Below are 21,554 nucleotides of genomic sequence, written 5' to 3' on the forward strand. Positions count from 1 at the left end.
GAAAAATAATAATGAAGGATGATAGGAGGAGAGAGAGAAAATTTTGAGGTTTAGAATGTCACAAATGGAGGATGGTGGGAGGAGAGAGAAAGCTTGAAGGTTCATTAATGGAGGTTGATTGGTGGAGAGAGAGAGGAAAACATAACAGCGTTAGGATTCCGTCCATAATTTGAGTATTTTAGATCCAAACACAAATCTTAGGGCGTATGAGAAATTCTCCAAATATGAGGGGTAATTTGGAAATTACGCCAAACTTCAGGGATACCTGAGGAAATTTCCCATATATTAAAGGTTGATTTTTTAACACATAAGATCTGCTTTTTTGTGATCACTTAATTCAATCAAAAGATTAATAGATCCGTAGATCGGTTGTCCAATTTATCTTATTAGGCATGGTTTAACTTTTGCCGATCTGATTTAGCAAACAATAATATATTAGTGATGAGGAAATTGCAATTAAAGGCATAAAAATATTTAAAGCCTATGAATATTCATGAAAATGATAGAAGGATGAGAAAAAGATTATACAAAATATTTCCAGGTTTGTGTTTTTATGAATATAAAGATCTACATCATAAAAAGTATATTGTTAGGATAATAAGAAATAAATTGGAATTGACTGTAACACCCCTGACAGTTCTCTATTTTCCAAAATACTTTTTCAATATAAAACTTAGAGAATTATCAAAGAATTATAGCCGGTGTAATAACGTATCGACTTATTCAGAATTTTGCAGCGGAAAACATAATAAATAAACTTTATAAATAAAACTTAGTCAACTGAAAAGTCAACTCAAAAAGTCAAACCAACAAAAGTCAAAGGCAAGGACAATTGTCAAAACCAACTACAATAATTAAAGTTAACAACGAAAAGTAAAAGGCAACTATGATAATTAATCTACAGAAGCTCTCCAAATCCCGAACCCATGATGCATCATCTTCGAAACTGTAAATGGACGATGCACTATTGATCCTTAGAGACTTCTCACCAAGAGGGTCATCGCAGGATCAATAAGGCATAGTCATGATCAACACACACAAAGCACGTAATCAGCAAAGTTGAGTAGTACATAAAAAATAAATAAACAATCCTAACATGATATACTAATAAATAGTAAACAAATTAAAAGTAGATAATAACTCTGCAAACAACTTTTACTGAATTAAACTTCACATTTCACAACCAATAATTTAATGACTTTAGATGGAATAGTCAATGGAACGAGTTGTCTAAACTAAAACCAGCCTTCCCTTTGGAAAACAAAATACGGGCGGAACTCCGTATTCCCATGACCTACAATATCGAGGAACCTTTAAAATAAAAATAGGACAGGTGATCAATCTGGTCCCAAGAAAAGTCATGGGCTACCATCATATACTCCAACTCATACTTGTCCAACACTTCAGACGTGCACAAGTCTAAAGCTATTGTTATTCACGTTTCACTTTACATGATTAATAATTTATTACTTGTTATGACTCACAAGTACAACAAACATTATAATCATCAAACAATCATAAGCTTCCATTTTTATCTCAGGATAAGATAAGGTGATCAACAATAACTTAACAAACCCACGATTAATTCCAACTTTAATCCATAACCTTTTTTTCATTTGTTGAACCTAGTCAACAACCAACCCACCTTCATAGGTGTAATAATCAACTTACCAAATAATGTCATCGGTCCTCATAAAATAATTAAATAATAAAAAGTGAACAACATGATTCAATCATGATCCAAACAATCTATATGTTAATCCCTCATATGAATTAATAAAATAAAGCTCTCAAATCTCATATGCTTGCATCAATCTTCCATACAAACATAATATAAATATCATAACCGACATGTTTCACACAATGGCATAAAACATGCAAATCCAACTTAATAGAAATCACATATGAACTAACAATAGTGTCCTATACATGATACTACGTAATTCTCATCCTTAGAATCATGGTACTAATCCAATCAACACATAGGTATGTACGTACCTTGTGTAGACAAATCGAGAGGCCACTTTCACAACCTTAAAAGTCGCCTAAGAAGAATTCTCCACCTAAAACAACCAATCCCTTATAGATTTACAGCAATAATAAAATACTTTAAACCCTTCTTAAAAGTGTATAAAAACCTTTTCCATCATTAAATCTTAAGTATTAAAACCTCCTAGAATAGTACAATAATTATACTAGTTGTCAAAAACTCTCAAAACTCATGTTTTAAAATCATAAAACTCCATCATCAACACTCTCTTTAAATTTCCAGCAACATATAACATAATAAAACTCTTTTTAAAAATGCTTAAACATATTTAAAATCATAAAAATAATCATTTTCATAAGGTATAATATACTACTATGATTTCCAATATTTAAAACCCTAAAAATCCATGTTTTGATAATTAAAAATCCAATTCAAACATAATAAGTAAATTTGAATTTTTATTTGTTCAATACATAAATTATATAAACTTAGATTCCCAATTAAATCATCGAACTATAACTTATAAACTTAAACATATTAAAACAAATCTTAGTCACTATGTATAATATAAAGAACTTGAGGGTCACTTTGTAAAAATCTTTTTTTTGCCTGCCACCATATAAAAATGTTGAAACTTGGAGGCCACCATATAGAACTTTTCTTAAAAGAAAATGTAAGGAGTATATGGCAAGCTCCAGTGCGACAACATAATTTCCAGCGTGGTGGCACTCCCCGCCTACGGCAAGATGAAGGATTCAAGGGCGAAGGCTGCTAGGGGAAAAAGTAACAAAATTATTTTTTGCGAATTTCCTACTGATCTTATGGAGGGACTCGATAAAACCAAATATAAATCTCTAACTCAATTAAAGGTTCTCTAATTCAAAAAATCACTAACTAAGGACTCATTCGGTAGTACTGTGGTTTTCTGTTTTTTGGTTTTTTAATTTTCAAAGTCATATAATATATGGCCTATAATGAATGAAAAATTAGTCAAATTTATTGAGAACATGATGATTTTAAAAACTGACAACTAATAAGTGAAAACCACTTTTTTTGGTTTCCTATATTGGATTTTTTAGTTTTCAAAAAAACTGAAAACTGAAAACTAAAAACAAAAAACGACAACGAACGGGCCTGAGATAGTGGCTTTGCTCTGAACCCATAAATTTTGTGAAATATTATTTAGAGAAAAGGTTCGATAAATTTGTGTCGACAGTATAATTGGATCAGCAATGGTGTTATCTTAGTATAACTGGTTCAGAAATGGTGTTATCTTAGTGCTTGAGCGTTTCTAAAATCTCTCATCTCTGTGAACATACATATTAACATGCACTTCGTCGCAAATGGCGCTGTAATATGGTGGGACAACAAGAGAAAGCATGATTTTTATACTACTGATTAGCTAATGAAAGCGTAACAGTACGAAGGCAATACTAAGAACTAAGAAGTAACAAATACTTTGTGTTGTCACCATTCACCAATAATAAACCAGCATTAAAAAAATGCAATTTGAGCTAAAATTAAGAAAAACATTGCAGTATGATATATAAAGATGTGATCCAGTCACAATACTATGAGAAGTAATAATCTGAAGCACATTAATACAAGGCATGACCTACACTAGCCCCTGCAAAATCACATCTTTTTCCGCAGGGGCTGAAGCTCTCAACTGATTTTAAAGAACATACAAATCTACAGCAAAAAATCTTCCTACCTCGTTCTTCTGCAATTTGGAGTGGAATCCCGCTGAGAACTCACTCGATAGAACCCTAAAAATCTTGCCTTATTGCAATGACTAGTCAATCTTCACCGAAGAGTAGATCTTTCTAACAAACCAGAAGCACGCATAGAATCCAATTGTGCCAGTCAGTACAAAGAACGCATATGAACCAATGAGCATATACCCAAAGTAAAGGATCCCAGAAACCAGCTTTGTAATTTCCAGCTTTGTGAAGAAATAGAAGATGGAGTACAAGAACAAGTAAAGGGCAGAGGAACCAGCTGTCAAGTATGCCCTCCACCACCAATGATAATCTTCACTGCACAACTGGAAGTAGCAGAGCACTATGGTAATTTCAGCGCATGTGATTATCAAGATGACAAAAACAATGAAAAGGAAGCCGAAAATGTAGTAGAACTGGTTCAGCCATATGGATGTCAGTATAAAGAAAAGCTCGATAAAGACTGCTCCAAAGGGAAGGATGCCTCCTATAAGAATAGAGAATATGGGCTTCATGTACCAAGCCTGCTCAGGTATTTGCCTAGGGATTTTATTTGTTTTGACTGGGTCGTCCATGGGTGGCTTTTTGAATCCCAAATAACTGCCAACAAAAACCAATGGAACTGAGATGCCAAACCACAACAGCATCAACGCCAGCATAGTCCCAAAAGGCACAGCACCTGATGATTTCTCCCCCCAAATCAGGGCGTTCAACACAAAGAAAATGCCAAAGAGTATTCCAGGGAACATGAAGGCAGTTTTCAACGTGTTCTTCTTCCACTCAGTGCCTTTGAACATCTTGTACAAACGAGCTGAGGAATAACCACCAAACAAACCCATAAAGACCCACAATAGAACCATTGCAGTCATTAGCCCACCACGGTTAGAAGGGGAAAGGAATCCAAGCAGTGCAAACATCATAGTGACTAGGGTCATTCCAAAGATTTGAACACCAGTTCCAACATACACACACAAGAGGCTAGAGTTTAGCGGTGGCCTGAAAGCATCCCCATGAACCAATTTCCAGCCAGTTTCTTCCTGAGCCTCATCTTGAGTCTCCAATTGATTATAGTTGGCTATGTCTCTGTAAAGTGTTCGCATCATTATCATGGCAACCATTCCAGAGAGGAAAAGGACGATCATCAAGGAGTTGATGATGGAGAACCAATGAATTTGATCATCATTCATCAGAAGATATGTATCCCATCTAGATGCCCATTTAATGTCACTCTCCTGAATAGATCAGAGTAGAAAAAATGAGGCGAGGAAGAAACATGAAAAAAAATGTAATTCATATGTTTAGAGAAGAACATACCTCAAATGTGACATCATAAGTAAACACAACCTCTTTATCAACATCAACCTCTTGTGGTGGGGTGCCACTTTGAATAATGTTTTTCGTACATGTTGCCAATTGAGTATCTTCATCTTTCCACTCCTTGTACTCATGAGCAATACTGTTACAGGAGCAAATAAGAATTAGTGAATAGCCAATGCAGAGGCATGCTCATAGAATAATGAAATCATGTCTGCAATAAATAGATGCTGATTTTTTTAAAAAAGAAACAGAAAAATAACCAACAAGCAATCTATAATGGCTGGCTCATCAATGTTGATATGAGTTAAGCATGGATGAAATGTTGCAAGAAAATTGAATTGAATATATTTGCCCTCCTCATTAACCCAATTTCTACGTAACAGTATCCTAATGTCTTGGAAAGAATATAAAATCAACAAGCTGTATATAGTTTAGAAGGGAGGTCTGTGTGTGTGCTTAAAAACCATTATTCCCTGGAATGCTTCCTTCCCTTATCCGGCCTTATTCACTTCTTTGGACCAAGCACCGGACAAGGCAATAAATTAATCAAGCTATAAATAGAAACTAAAAACAGGTTGTTATATCACCTTGCAAGCTGACTGAGCAATAAGCTACAGTTGATTAAATAAAATTCACTTCAAATAAGTAGATCTCTGTAAAAATGGCAACAGATAATGATCTGTGAATCAATCCAACTAAACCTTGTAACAAGGTAGCCAAAGGATATTTTACGCATAGCGGAAGATTCACTTCCACTATGAGGATAATTCTAAATTCCTCAAGCATGATGGGCGTGCAATTTCTAGCTTCTAAATCAACAGGCCGCAACATGACCGAATCAATGGCTGAAGATAAGATCAAATGATATCCATAAACTGAACAGGCCGACTATACCAAGTAGCAAGATCTTCACCAAATTTCTAAATGAGGGCCCGAGCTAATCAAGCCACATGGTATCAAGACATATATATTAAGGGGCAAAAAGATAATTTTCTTTTAACTAATAAAGTTAAATTTGTCACTAATTGACCTATGGCACATCATAAATGAAACTAGACATCACAGAATATTCCTCAAGAAAAATACTCTTAAAGATAACTTCCAAGCAAGGCACTAAGATGCTCAACTTGGCTAGCTCAAGAGTCCAAAAGGCCCTCAATAACCTCATTTAAGTGGGCAATGTTCCTAAAAAATTGCGAGAGCGCCAGCATCTCCACTTAGCTAAATTATTGGAGAGCTCCCAAAACCACATATATTCCTAAAGGGGATGATGTCAATCGGAGAGCCCTTACTCTGCCAAAATATACTCTTTCTCTCTCTTCTATCCAATCCCAAACTTAGTCCTACCTTAGGACTTGGAGGAGGGGCCACCAAACCAAATGGGTGAAATCTCTTATGTGCAAGTGTACATGAGAAAATCTGTGGCAATACTGTTGGAGCTTCCCATCTTCATTTACTCTTTAGTCTTTACAAGTCAAAGTCAAGAAAACAACAAACCACCAATTCAAAATTTCAAACTTCCTCCATATTCCTTTTCTAGGCCATATAATGCACCATTTTCCATGTTTTATCACAGCTGCCGTACATGGCTTAACTATATTCTTCCGATTACCCCCCCCCCACACACACACACAAATAAAGGTCCATAATCACCCCTCATTAATCAAAACCCAATTATACCGACTTACTATCTCAGCTCATAGCTTCATTTTTACATGTATACATAGAATTCCGAAGAAGAAAAAAAGACGGTATTAAGATAGAAAAACATATATAGTCTGGAAATAAATCCAAGGACAGAAAAGAGTGATTACCATTTGGGTTTTTTGCACGTTTTAGAGATAGAACGAAGTGTTAAACAAATAGGAAAATAAATTAACGGGTTCAAAAAGATCAAATGGTTCTGTCGTGGCCTCGTGCCAAAGGAGGGAAAAAGAGGAAAATAAATTGGAAGTGGGTAGAACTTAGAAGGACACTTGAAAACAGAAAATGGGTAGAACTGAAAAAAGGGATTGAATGGCAAGGGGGAAGAACTACTACCTGAGATATTTTGACTTGCATATAGCAATACTAATTTTTGTACAAGGTATAATACAATTGCCTTTCACATGAGTTGGAAGTTTGGCTATTAGAGAAGTTCAAGATCAACCATTAAGTTTGTGGGAAAGATAAAAAAAAGTTTTCGTTGATTCCAAGTTAAAAATATGGACCACCAACATGAAAGCCATAAAGCAATTGAAGCCAAGATCCTCTCACTCACAAGATAATACCCATAAATGTAGACTGTAGTACTCTTCTTGAGTTGGCCAATCCAGACTAGGCGCCACAAGGAGATGAATCCAGTACATATGTTCATCCTTGGAATTCTTCATTACATATTAGCTCTGATAAGGAAGTAATTACATGCTCCACCCCCCCCCCCTCCTCGCAAATATAAAATAGGTAAAGAGGGTCTATATATTTCTGTTTGGAGCTCGGATAGCCAATATACATTGAGGATCTGGTATCAACATGGAGCCCTTGGCTTGTCCATCAACAAAAGGCCTTTAGCCTTTAGGTTGTAATCAGCTAATCAAGCCAAAATTAGGCAATGCAGAGCACGAGAGATGAAGAGCAGCCAACCATCATGCAAACGGGACATTAACTCAACTAAAGAGCATTTTTTGCCTTTGTTAGTGGACGAGAATAGACCCAATCTTAAGAGTAAAAGAACCTATACATCTATTATAATATTCTAATGATACAAACCTAGTATTTCGATACAGTTTTACTTAAGTTTTGTCTTTCAAGCGCTAGCTGATAAAAATTTGATGGAGCTATGTAGCTTTAATTGAAGCTTACTTGTGGCATAACTGATAAGCATATGAGACTACGCTCTTTCACCTTTAAAAAGTAAGTTTCAAGTTTAATAAGTTGATATAAGTTCACATAAAGGCTAATAGGTTGATATAACGGCTAGTGAATTCAATTCACCGCTAAAGACACGTTCTAAAAAGTTTAGATAAGTGATTATGTTCACATTGTATCTAAAAGATAAGATAATTTCAGGGATTTGAAGGTAAAGAAAATATGCTATGCCATCATAAGTTTAGATATGTGATTATGTTCACATTGTATCTAAAAGATAAGATAATTTCAGGGATTTAAAGGTAAAGAAAATATACTATGCCATCATAAGCATCATTGCTACAATAATCTGACCCAGGCAGTTCGTATTGGAGATATATATTGAAAGCTACTTCCACTGGTCCACACTGCCTCATTAGACAGCCAGCAAAAAATCAGCAGTTAAAACAGGTCCCCAACCACCTTTGACTTAGATAACATACTTGCATTATGTCAGACATAAACGGTACACATTACACTAAAGAACAAAAAATCTTGTAGTGAATTTTATATGCAAAAAATTTCTGCTGTCAGAGTAAGGCTATAAATTTATCCCCAAAGTGCAATCTAAGGACAATTGAATGATACCCCTAACGTCTTGTTTGGTAGTTATTAATAAATGATGGGAATGAATTTTAAGTGTAATGTTACAAGAGAAAGACCCTTAATATCTCCATGTGGAGGCAATTTCAAACCCCAAGTTTGTGTGATTTTTCTCCATGGGGAAACAATCTCACCCCTAACCTTGCGTTTTTTTCTCCAAGGGGAAGCAATTTTCATTACCACTCATTACCATCTACAAGGTGATATTCAATGGGAATGAAAATTCAAGAAGAAAAATAGACAATTTAGGATAAATTAGCATTACCATGAGAATGAACAAAGATTTTCTTTACAATTTTACATACAAATTTATTCCCGTTACCACCATTTATAACCAACTACCGAACATGCCGTAAAAGTACTGAGTAAATACATGTATGAAACCTTAAAGCAACATGGACGCAATTAAATTAATGAGGAAAACAAAAATAAGCAAACGTTTCACCAAAGAAAAAAGCAAACATGGAACCACCCTGCATCCATAAAAGAATGTATAGAACATGAAACAATCAATGTTGCAACAAAGATAGGAAGAAAACCTCAGAGGAGTAACTTCAAAACCAACTATACGAGCAACGTCAGTTTCCAGATCCTTGTGGTACATAACTTTGAAGATAAGATGGTTATGGATAAAGTACTTCTCCTCGTTAGTCTGTTAAAGCAAGATCAAAATAAATTCAGGTAAACAGAGCAGAAAAACAGCCACATGTAAATGGAATTGAATACAGCTTACCCCAGAGTACTTCCCCTTAAATCCTACACGAAACCCATGCTCGTAGACCTTTGCTTGTGCGTCTCTACGTTGCCTTATCACAGCAACTGGAAGGTTGTCCAGAATCCTGTTATACCACAATAGAAATGTAAGCAGACAGAAGCAAGCCATGGATTATATTCTTGAACTACAGTATTTTTATTCAGGGGAAAAGATGACACTAGATTATAAACAAAAGAAGATTTGCCTAATTGACCACAGGTAATTTACATGTTAACTCGATACTCATCATCGATCATCTCCTTGAAATTTTTTGCAGCCTCGGCATCCAATTTTACACGGCAACCCACCTGGCATGCTCGTTCCTCTCTCATCTTAAACTGTTAAACCAATAAAAAAGATACTTAGAAATGCAAAATGGCACACATCACAATGACTGTTGTGATCCAGAACTAGTATACAGTGGAAACTGAAAAACACTGATGAAACTATATTCTGATTTTCTAACAAAAAAAGAAAAGCAAGCTTACGGTATACGCAGAATTCTCAATGCGATCACCACGAAGAACTTCTCCCAAATTCTCCGCACTGTTGACGATCTTCTGAGGCTTACAGTATTTCAAAAAATAGTAGTCATAAGGAAGCTGGGTCTTTGTAGACGAAAGCTTATTGACCTTAACTTGAAGAGGATCTCCCTGCACAAAAGATACAACAATTCTTCACTCCATGAATTTTTTTAAAAAAAATAGCATGAATAAACATTTTACTCATTCGGATTGAAGAACAATGTGCCATAACCTAAACGCCGCAACAAATAGAAATAGGGCAGTGTACTGAAAAGCTAAACTGGCCAATAAGCAAACTAAACATTTGAAAATTGATACATTTTCACAAACACATCCAACAAAACAAATTAACTGGATGCCTTTCATATCCAATTCACTCAAATCTTCTGATCCTCAAATTAACAAATCAAGAATCCGCTTTGGTGGTAAACGGCATTACAATGCCCGACTACATTCATCATATACTATGACAGTATGACGCAATTTCAACACTAAAATATCTAAAATTCTACAGAAAGTCGTAAAATACACAGCTCAAAGTGAGATAATCACTGAAAACCAAAGATCCTCTAAAAACAGCAAAACCACTTGCGATAGATTCAAATCAACCAAACACACAGCACAACATAACATCACAAAACCTAGATCAAATATCACAAATAAAAAAACCTAGATCACAAAATAATAATTAAAGAGCTCAGATCCTAGATCCCTAAATTCATCAGATCAACAATGCATAATCACTATTAAATCAAAACAAATCAAAATGTAAGAAAGACTTAATAATTTAAGAAATGAACCGACAAAAAGAGATTAGATTAGAGAAGAAGAGTAAAAAAAACAAACAAACCCTTTGGAAATCTTGAGGTGCAACACCAGGAAGGTAAAAGGAATGAGCTTGTGCGAAGAAGAGAAAAACGCAGAGGAGAGAGAAGATCCATGAGCTACTGCCATGGATTCCCATCTTCGATCTTCAGATCGAAATCAGGGGAGAGAGAAAGAGAGGAGAGAGAGAAGGAAAGTTGCGATTGAATTTGCAGAGTGGGAGAAAAGAAACTGTCGAGTGAGAAATGAAGCGTATATAGTGGGTGTCCCCGTGGGTAGTAGAGGAGAGAAGAAGCAAAGGCACGGAATTCGTGAAATTTAAGTTTTCCACTCAATTTTTACTCTGCACATGGACGTAGACATAGTGTTAGAAAAAAAAAATTACGTAAAGTTCCCCCTCAACCGAAATATAGAGTGGACTTTTTCTTTTTTGATATTGGGTAAATACAATATAAAGTTGCATAAGTACATACTAGGAAAAAAAAAAAATTCTCTTTCTAAAAGGAGACCATCTCTCTCTAGAATCCTAAAGTTCTATAGACGAGTGTAAACCCTACTCTTTCCCCCAGTCCATACATCCACTCCCAAACATCATCCACGATGGATGATCCTTACCTTCCATATTATCCACACAATAACTTTGCTCCCAATCCTATTAATGAAAACAGCAACCTTAGAAGAGTAGGTATTCAGATAGAGTCTGAAGACCATGATACTACACAGGAAGATTACATTCTGTATAACTCAGTACTAGGGAAAGTTAAGACCTGCGAGAATTCACCGAAGTTCAAATCTCTAACTGGGTGACAACAAGTTGGTTAACACACGATGAAGTTACGGTTAAAAAAGTAGGAAAGATCTTCTTCTTCCTATGTGCTGATGATAGGGATAGAGCTAGTCTCATTGATATGGGAACAGCTAACTTTCAGGGAGCCTTATTTCTGTTCACCAAATGCGTCCCATATTCATCATTTGATTCTCACTCCTTCCAAAGAGCTCCTATATGGGTTAAGGTGGAAGGATTACCACTCTTATACAACAAAGTGGATACTGCCAGAAGAGCTCTAGAAAAGATTGGAAGAATCCTTTATTTCGACGGTGAATCTACTCGAGAAGGTTTCAAGGACTTCTTAAGAGCAAAGGTAGTTATTCCTATCAACAACCCTCTTGTTCCAGGTATATATTTTAACAGACAAGAAGGCCCTAGAGTATGGGTAGATTTTCGTTATGAAGGAGTTTTCGTTTACTGTAACAAATGTGGTAGAATTGGTCATAGGAGGCCGAGGTGTAGAATCCCTATGGCCATTGCACACAAACACTTTGGAATGGTCCTAGAGGATATAGGGCAAGGTGTCCACCCTACCATAGTCTCACAAGTTGCTATTCCACTCTTTACAAACAAGCTCATAGGTTTAAAACGAGTGGAAAGAAATAGAACTACACAGGTCAATCTTGTGGATTATCTGTCAAATAGAGACAATGAAGGAGAAAGCTTCTCCGAGCATACTGTCAGTGAAGACGAATCAAGCCATAATAACTCAGATTCAAGCGGATCATCAGGAGCAAATGGACCAGCAAATAATGCAAATGAAAACAGTGAGGGACCTAATTTTGAAGAAGATAACAACCATCATCAAGAGCCACCGCCCAACAGAGGAAATCAACATCCGGAATCTCCCAAAAGGAAAAGAAATGAAGATAACGAGCTAGATCAAAACCGGAAGAGGTCGAAAATTGGTAACTCCAACATGTCTCAACTAGGGGAGAAAGGAAAAGTCAACATTCATGATGATTTGGCCTCGTTCAACGCGCGCCACTCTATTCAAATTCAGAAAAGGGAGACCAAAGACCAAGAAAAAGGGGTGCTTCCATTTACTTCTCACCCACCAAAGAGGAAATGCAACTCTGCTGAAGATAGGATTAATGAGGCGAAGGGAGAGTTAAGGCGGGAGAAGAAAAGGCGTCTGGAGATAAATGCTCAAGGAGGTCTCAACCACCCGCATGGAGAGACGAGCCACAATCCTACAGGTAAGTATTTCTTGCTAGCAGTATACTTTATCCTCTTAGGAAATTACAATGTTACCCACTCCTCTCATGCAAAGGGTAGCAAGGTAATTTCCTATAGTAAGATTTCAAAAAAACGCCCAGATTTTTTCTTTCAAACTGCACTTAGAGTTTTTCTCCTGGCACGCTGGGCTAGAAAGAGAAACTGGACTGCAAATTCTCTCGTATCAGTGCACTTAAACTCTGCCCCCCTTTTCTATTTATACCTCATCTACCTCAAAAGCTTTGTACTTCAGAACATTTTCTCAAACCTTCCAAGTTTACTCCCAAAAATGGCAAACAAAACAAAAATCCACCCCACCCCTCCCTCACCCTCTGCAGACAACATTAATCCTTTCCCCCCTCTCGACGAAGTTAATCTTGCAGACCTCTTCCTCAATGTCCAACTCTCGGACAACGACCGTCTAACGATTCCTGCTGATCCCTTCAACGATTTCTTCATACCATTTGGCTCGATCCCATACTTCGAAAATCCCAAACTGCCAACTCCATCTCATTTCCATGATGAACCAATGTTTGAAGAAGCTCTCCATTTCAAAAACCCTCCAAACTCTCCCTCTCTATATACGGCTCTTCCAAAATTTGACTCTTTTGATCCACTTCTGTTAAACTCATTCAAATTCTCTCCTCCTAACGTCATGCAAGTGACAAAAGAAAACTCGGAGAAAAAACAAACAGCTGACGAAACCAGGACTCTTTCATCCGACTGTCTCACTTGTCCACTTTTTCACCCTCGTGTGGAAAGTGACCACACGAGTGCATCCTCGTCACAAAAAAGGAAATATAGGACCACTTCTCTCTCCTTCTCGGATTGGGAGGAGATGGGAAAATTGGTCAAAAGGGACCCCCATGTTCTTTTTGACCAAAGTATTCCAAACCAAAAAATTGAGTCAGCACAGGCCCATGAGACCATCTATAAAAACCTTGACCCCAACAATTTGTCCACAAACTCTTCATCTGCTTCTCACTCTCTTGTTGAAACACCTCCAAATACACCAACCTCCCAAGGTTCTTTTATCTCAGCTACCTCAGACTTCCCTGTAGAAGAGTGGGATTTTGCCATAGGAACAATGGATCTAAACGAGTTACTAGATTTAGAAGAATTTCAGGCAGCACGCAAGGAAATTGATCCCTCACCCACACCCTTCATTAAAAGGAGAAAAAAAAAGAGAATGGCAGCCTAAGGGACTGATAGCGCAGTATCTGAGGTTGTTCGAAGCAAAGGCAAAAAAATCATCCGCTGCTCAGATTTTTGACCTCAACTCCCCCCCTACTGAAGAACCGGTACTAACTGATCCTCCGATAGCTAAACGCCTGAAATTTCAAAAGAAAACAAAAGGGAAAGACACTCTAAAGTTTGGACTGAGTGATGAAGATTTTTCAGACGGGAAAGCACAAGGCGAAGAAGGCTCTAACAATCCGAGGTCCAAGGGATTGAAGTCTATCAGGAAAACTATGCTGAAGAAGAAGATTTCAGGTGCGGCTGACCAACAGTCTTGCTTCAAGATATGAGTCTTCTTAGTTGGAATTGTAGGGGGCTTAAAAATATTGGCTCCAAAAATTTAGGTTTTATTTCCAGCATAGCTAGTACTAATAGTATTGACTGTATTTTCCTGTCTGAAACCAAGTGTCAGGTTTCTTGTTTAGAGCCTTTTTTCAGTAAGCTAGGTTTTCAAGGGTGTAAGGGGTTTGATGCGGATGGTGCTAAGGGGGGGTTATTTCTCTGCTGGTCTAAGAATGTAGTAGTTTCTGCTTTTAGCATTTCACAAAACTATGTATGCTGTAGTATCCAGGATGTAACTGGTTTTAATTATTATGCCGCTTTTGTTTACGGTTCGCCTGTCTTAGATAATAGGCCGGAAACCTGGTCCAATCTCACTTCTATAATGGACAATAACAAAGGCAATTGGGTTTTGATTGGCGATTTCAATCAGGTAGAAAATAATAGTCAAAAACTTGGAGGTTCTTTGATTATAAGAGGAGCAACGCAATTCCTAGATTGGAAATTCTCGAACCACCTCTTGGACATTCCTTATCATGGGGTGAACTATACTTGGACAAACAATAGGTCTAATTCAGCGGCAATTTATGAAAGATTAGACAAAGCATTTTGTAATTCAGAATGGATGGATAAATACCCGGATGCTGAGGTTTGGAACCTCCCTATACTGCTATCCGATCATAGCCCCCTTATTCTACATTTGCACAAACAAAGCATAGGGAAAAGGAAGAGACCATACAGGCTCGATGCATGGAGCTTGCATCATCCAGAGGTTTGTGATTTAATTAAAAAAGATTGGGGGGAAATCCATGAAGGATCTCCTGCTTTTGTTCTCCAGAGGAAGATCCAATGTTCTCTTAGGAGTATTAGAGGTTGGTGCCTCAGCTTTAAGAAGGCAAACAACATCAACTGGGTTGACATCAATGATAACCTAACAGAACAACAAAAGGGCATCATCTCGATTGATCAAGCTCCGAAGGATCACGAAAATAGGTCTAATATGTTGAACGAAATAGAGATAAAGTCGGGTTATTGGAGACAAAGAGCAAAATCCAGATGGGACGAGTTGGGAGATAAAACTTCAGCTTTCTTTTACAAGAGTGTCAAAGGAAGAGCCGCGAGAAACGAAATTAAGGCGATAAAAGATGGGATGGGAAATTGGGTAACGAACCATACACAAATCAAAGAGCTCTTCTTAGAGACTTTTAAGGAAATCTATCAATGTGACAAGAGCTGTGAAGAGGTTCTTCTTGTAGAAGACCCTTTTTTTTTCTCCAGTGGCTACTTTGTCCCAGGTCCATATTGATCTTCTTAGCAAGCCATTCTCAAACGAAGAGATTAAAGCTGCTTGCTTCAGCACGAAACCACTCAAATCTCCTGGACCTGATGGCACTCCCCCAATTTTCTTCCAGCAGAACTGAGATATCGTGGGAAAGGATGTCATTAATAGCGTGAATTCATTCCTATCCTCAGGCTTCTTGCTAAAGGAGCAGAACCGAACTTTCATCACCCTCATCCCTAAAAAAGATAGACCACAGGAAACAAAAGACTTTAGACCTATAAGTCTGTGCAATTCGTCTTACAAAATCATAGCCAAAAACTCTTTCAAATAGACTTAAATTGATTATGGGAGACATTGTTGATGAGTTCCAGAACGCGTTTGTCCCCGGAAGGCAAATGGCGGACAACTGTTTCATCTCACATGAAATTACCAATTGGGTTAGGAAGAGGAAGAAGGGAAATAGTTTCGCGGGAATTCTGAAGGTCGACCTGAGCAAAGCTTATGATAGAATCAAATGGGAGTTCGTGGAAATAATGCTGAGAAGGATGAAATTCCCAGAGGTTTGGGTAAATTGGATCATGCAATGTATCACTACAGTGTCTTACTCATGTGAACGGAGAACCTACAAAGGTCTTTCGCCCCTCAGCTGGTCTCGGGCAAGGGGATCCACTTTCCTCATACATCTTTATCCTTTGTATGGAGGTACTCTCGAGAAATTTATCTATGATGCAAAACAACAAGGAGCTTATCGGTCTTAAAATAGCAAGGAATGCGCCAAAAATTTCCCACTTGTTTTTCGCGGACGATGCTTTGTTCTTTTTCAAAGCTAACCCAAAAAATTGTTGGGCCATAAAGCAAGTCCTCGCTACATTCTGTGAAAAACCTGGAGAAAAGATTAACTTCGAAAAATCTCATGTCATCTTTAGTCCTAATACTCCGCCAAAGTTCAGGAAGATACTCAGGAAACCTCTAGGAGTGAGGGATAAAGAGAAAATAGGATCCTACTTAGGATGTCCGATGGAAGTTGACGGTAGAACCAACTCAGTGTTCAATGACATCACTACCAAAACGGCCAACAAAATCCTTTCTTGGAAGTTCAGCAATCTCTCCCAAGCCGGTAAGCTTATCCTCATTAATACAATTTTGACTGCGCTAGCCTCCAACATTATCTCGATTTACTTACTTCCGGCGAAAACCACTAGGAACCTCACCTCTTTACTCCTAAAGTTCTGGTGGTCGTCTTCTATGGATAAGAAACCTATATATTGGAGGAAGCGTGAACTCCTTGAAAAACATAAATTTCAAGGAGGGTTGAGCTTTAGAAATGTAGCGCATGTGAATAAATCTATGCTTTTTAACCAAGCGTGGCGAATTCACAAAAACAAAGACTCTCTCATTCATAAGCTTTACACGGCCAAGTATAAGAAAGATCCAATACAGATGGTCATGGAAAATGAAACTCCAAAGAATGGGTCTTATGCCTTCCGCAGTCTTTTTCAAGCCACCAAAGCGTTCAAGGAAGGGCTTTATAAGAAGCTAGGGAACGGAAGGTCAATAAGAATTGACACTGACAAATGGCACGCAAACATATCCCCAAAGCCCAAAATTCCGGAAAATCATGAGTCGCGAGAGCAATGCGTTTGGGTCTCTGATCTGATTGACCAAAACAAAAGATGGAAGCCATCTATCATCTGGGATTTATTTAATACCGGTGATGCACGAGAAATCTTAGCCACTCACATCCCTCATCAGGAGATAGAGGATGAGATTGGGTGGACGAACTCGAAATCTGGGAACTTTACAGCAAAATCTGGGTACTGGTTCCTGAATGAAGGTCAAAGGGATCAGACAATACTCTCCAGCCCTTGGACCAGATTATGGAAGTCAGATATCTTTCCAAAATGGAAGTTCTTCCTCTGGAAAATTTTTAATAAGGCTCTTCCTACTGCTGATAACCTCGAGAAGAGGCAAATCAATGGCATCAACAATACCTGTTGCCTCTGCCAGCAGCAAACTGAGTCCATTGAACACCTGTTTAGGGACTGCGTACTCTCGCAAAGGATTTGGAGGTGTTCTTTGGGGATTGTGGCATCAAACGGAAATCATCTTACACTCCAAGAATGGATAAAAAACTTTTTGAATTTATTCAAAAAGAGGAAATTGGAGGATAGACAAGGAGAAGAAATTGATTTCATTGCAACATTGTGGGGAATTTGGATCCATCGGAATGAAATCATTTTTAAGGGCGAAAAAACAAACCCGATGAGAATAATGCATATCATCAGTGAACATTCCACGAGAGCAAAGAGAGCAAGCAAAGAGGAAACTTCAAAACACAGCAAAGCTCCAAAGAGATCAAGAAAACGGGAAGAGGACCCAAGCATTCTAGAGTGGACGATAGGAGATAGAACCACAAGTAATGTTCAAGTTTTAGTGGTGGATGGAGCTTGGAAGAAGAAAGCGGATTCTAATGAATGGCAAGCAGCGGTGGCTTGGAAGAATATTAGTAAGGACTGTACAGAAGAATCGGCTCATAAAATCTTCGCGAAATCTCCAGCGCAAGCAGAAGCATTTGCAATACTCAAGGCGATTTCGGACATGGCTTGGAGAACAGCAGGAATAATAATATATTCGGATAGTAGAGAGGTTATTCTGGCTTTGAGGAACGAGGAAAGTTCAGATAAGAACATAAGTAGCATTATTAGGGATATCAAGAGAATAGCGAAAGGTTTCATGTTTGTCTCTTGTATCAAAACTGATAGGTCAAAAGTAAAATTAGCTCATAACCTGGCTACACAAGCAAGGCGGAGCTAATACTATATTTTTCTCTTTTTACCTATTGTCAAAAAAAAAAAAAAAAAAAAGTACATACTAGGAAAAATTGTTTTAAATTCATGGTTATTAAATGCAACTTCGCTTTACTAACACAATTCAGTAAAATACCTAAGATATCCTTTATAACTCTATTTACCATCTACCAATTTCTGCCTACTTTCTCCCTCTACCATTTCTTTGGCTTTTTGCTAGGGTTGTACCAATTTAATTTCTAAAAAATTCCTCCATTTTCGAGTGATTTTTCCATAACAACACAACAAATTTAGTGATTTCTCTTCCCCTTTCTCCATTTTCGTGGTTTCAAAACATCAAACAGCAAATTGCGAGTTAGAATTTTGAAGGAAACTGCGAAAATTATTGAGCGTTCGAATTTACTGTTTCGTGCAATCTGTATGAAACACACTAGACTGTTTCGTGCAGATTGAACGAAACAGTTTATTCTGTTTCATGCAGATTGCACGATATAAGGCAAATCGATGCATAATAATCACCCGACAATGCATAATGACGAAAAAATGAACAACATATATCAGATTGAAATTCGCTTGAGTCAAAATTATTGTTCATCGAGTATTAGATTAAAATTTGTGAATTAGGTCTTCTATGAAGTTTTTTTCGTCTAACAACTAGAAAGGAGGAGGAGAAAATATTTTTAGAGATAAAGATTTTTTTTTGGAAAGAATATGATTATAAGGGTTTTTTGGGTTGCGTTAGTAAAGTGAGGCTGCATTTAGTAACCTATTTAAATAAGTCAATCTTTGTGGGGTCTTTTCATTTTAAGTTTACCTTTTGATTATCCCTGATTGAGTTAGCTTGTATGTCTGTTTTTTCAAGTAAGTTTTATCTTGTTTGTGACTTGTTTAGTAGGTTACTTATGATACGTGTTACAATGATTCTTCTTCTAAAACAGGCGAGGGTAGGGTAGAGCATTGTAACACATATCATAAGTAACTTACTAAACAAGTCACAAATAGATTAAAACTCAATAAAAGAAAACAAACATACAAGTCTAACTCAATCAGTGATAATCAAAAGGTAGACTTAAAATGGAAAGGCTACGCAAAGGTTGACTTATTTAAAACAAGTTTTCCTACATAATATACATAAAAGACGAAATTCTCTCCTCCTCTCTCCCCCCTCATCCCACCCCCTTGGAGAAACATGACCAACTCAGTCGATCAAACAAAAAACCCAAACGCAAAATTATGCATATATTTTTAATCAGGAAAATCATAACAATGAATAGCAACAGGAAATTGAGAGCCACAATTAGAATGAAAGAGGACATCTCCTTCCTAAAGTTCAAGAAACTAGGGTTCCTTTTCGCGGCATGGTTAGAAACCCACAACTTGAAAATAATATGGCAACAACCACCCACTTCAATCTAGAAGAGGATGATGATGTCTTCGATGATGACTTAGCACCTGAAGACATCCCAGGTACATATCTGCAAACCTTGGAGAACTATTTTAATCGTCAAAATGTTTGATAGCTTGGGTTATATGGGATTAATGAAGTGCTTAAAGAAAAAATGGCAACTAAAGGGAGAACTAGTACTGACGAATATTGAATGCAAATATTTCATTGCAAGATTTAGCAATGCTGAAAATTATAATCATGTGCTAACACAGGGTCCCTGGCTGATTGATGACTCATATGTAATAATTAGGAAATGGACTCCCAACTTCATTTCAGAGGAAGCTTCCATCAATGTCTTGACAATTTGGGTACGAATTTCTGATCTCCCAATTGATACTTTGATAAAGACTTCTTAAAGAAAATCGGCTCAAAAATTGGTAAGGTAATGAGGGTTGATAGATCCAATGCCTCCGCGGATCGTGGCCAATTCACAAGATTAAGTGTGGATATAGATTTGTCAAAACCTTTACTATCAAAATTTTGGCTCAAAAGCAAAATTTGGCGAATCCAATACGAGGGAATTAAAATGATCTGTTATAAGTGTGGCAAGCTTGGCCATGTTGAAAATCAATGCATCCAGGTTCACCCAACTGAAGACATGATGGTTGACAAGATCAATGCGCATCTGAACATGAATGAAGCTAAGGAACATGTAAGTCCTCCTCCATGATTCGAACCAAGATTTTGGCTTGTGGATGTTAGTTAAAAAACTTGTGCGTAAGAAATAGCCTCGTCCAGATAATCATCAAAAAAGTGCTGAAAGTGGATGAACTGGAAAAAATTCGAAGAAAGGGAACGCCAAAAATTTGAATAATAATCCAACTGTTTCCAAAAATATCGTGACTATTGGCACGAGATTTGCAGCAATTTCCACGCATGAAGAGCCAACCTTAGTTGAGGTAGAAGTAATAAATCTTGATGATCTCGAATCTAGAATTTTCGCAAATCTTGGTGGAGAGTCACAAGTAAATGAAACTTCCTTATATGCAACAGCCAATTTAGGTGAGAATACTATGCAATCTCAACTACACCTTACTAAAATCCCTATCTTTAATGTGGGTTCAAAAGATAAGCAAAAACAAAAAGACCAAATCTCTCCTAAACCAAACCCTAAGAAGACAGGAAAAAGCTAAACGAAAAAAGTCACCACACACGTTCCCCTCCACAACATCACTAATAATCCGACCTTAGAAACATCTCCCATCACAACTCAATTCTCAACCCATCCAGGATAGGACAACGAAGTCATTTTATTTGAAAACAACAAAAGTGTCAATAGACAAAGCACAGTAGAAGCCACCACCAAAACGTTGCCAGAAAATGAATAGTGCAAGGAACCCTCCCCATATTTCCCCCACCAACAAATGTAATCCCACTCAAAATTCATCTGAAGAAGATACCATGTGTGGGGCAACTTATGGAATTCCCATATTTATGTATTGTCGACCCCCTATTCAGAAAATTGAAGTCTGAATGGAGACATAGATGGAGCCACATCCGAAGCCACCAGAAATAATAGTGACGCTATTAATACCAAATGAGGTTAATCGTTTACTACGATTTTGAATTGATGCTTATATGACTTCTCTACCTTCAATACCTGTTTTAATGGAAAAAAGACTACCTAATCTTGCTCCCAACTCTCTGCCTATATCTTGTATGGTCTAGAATGTACAAGGGGCACACCTTTTTGGCCGCACTAAAAGAAGTAGTGCGTATTAATAAACCAAATGTTATTACTCTTATTGAAACTCTTATGGGGGGGTCAACAAGAAATAATTGCAAAAATTCTCAACTACACGGGGCTTACTCGGGTTGATGCACAAGGATTTA

The 21,554-nt window shown here is 37.3% G+C and overlaps 1 protein-coding gene across 1 annotated transcript; it reads right to left on the reverse strand.

The window, feature by feature from the left end:
• Positions 1–3,510: 3,510 nt before the first annotated feature.
• On the reverse strand, positions 3,511–10,912 carry LOC104884241 (transmembrane 9 superfamily member 7). Its single transcript, XM_010668859.3, has 7 exons — positions 10,646–10,912; positions 9,760–9,924; positions 9,500–9,609; positions 9,251–9,356; positions 9,057–9,169; positions 5,026–5,167; positions 3,511–4,943 (listed from the first exon to the last, which is right to left on the reverse strand). Exons 1-7 carry the CDS (start codon positions 10,757–10,759, stop codon positions 3,786–3,788), a joined length of 1,908 nt encoding a protein of 635 aa, XP_010667161.1. The 5' UTR covers positions 10,760–10,912; the 3' UTR covers positions 3,511–3,785.
• Between the last annotated feature and the right edge of the window lie 10,642 nt (positions 10,913–21,554).

Source organism: Beta vulgaris, chromosome 8, assembly GCF_026745355.1.
Source record: "Beta vulgaris subsp. vulgaris cultivar EL10 chromosome 8, EL10.2, whole genome shotgun sequence".
Classification (NCBI taxonomy): Eukaryota; Viridiplantae; Streptophyta; class Magnoliopsida; order Caryophyllales; family Amaranthaceae; genus Beta; species Beta vulgaris.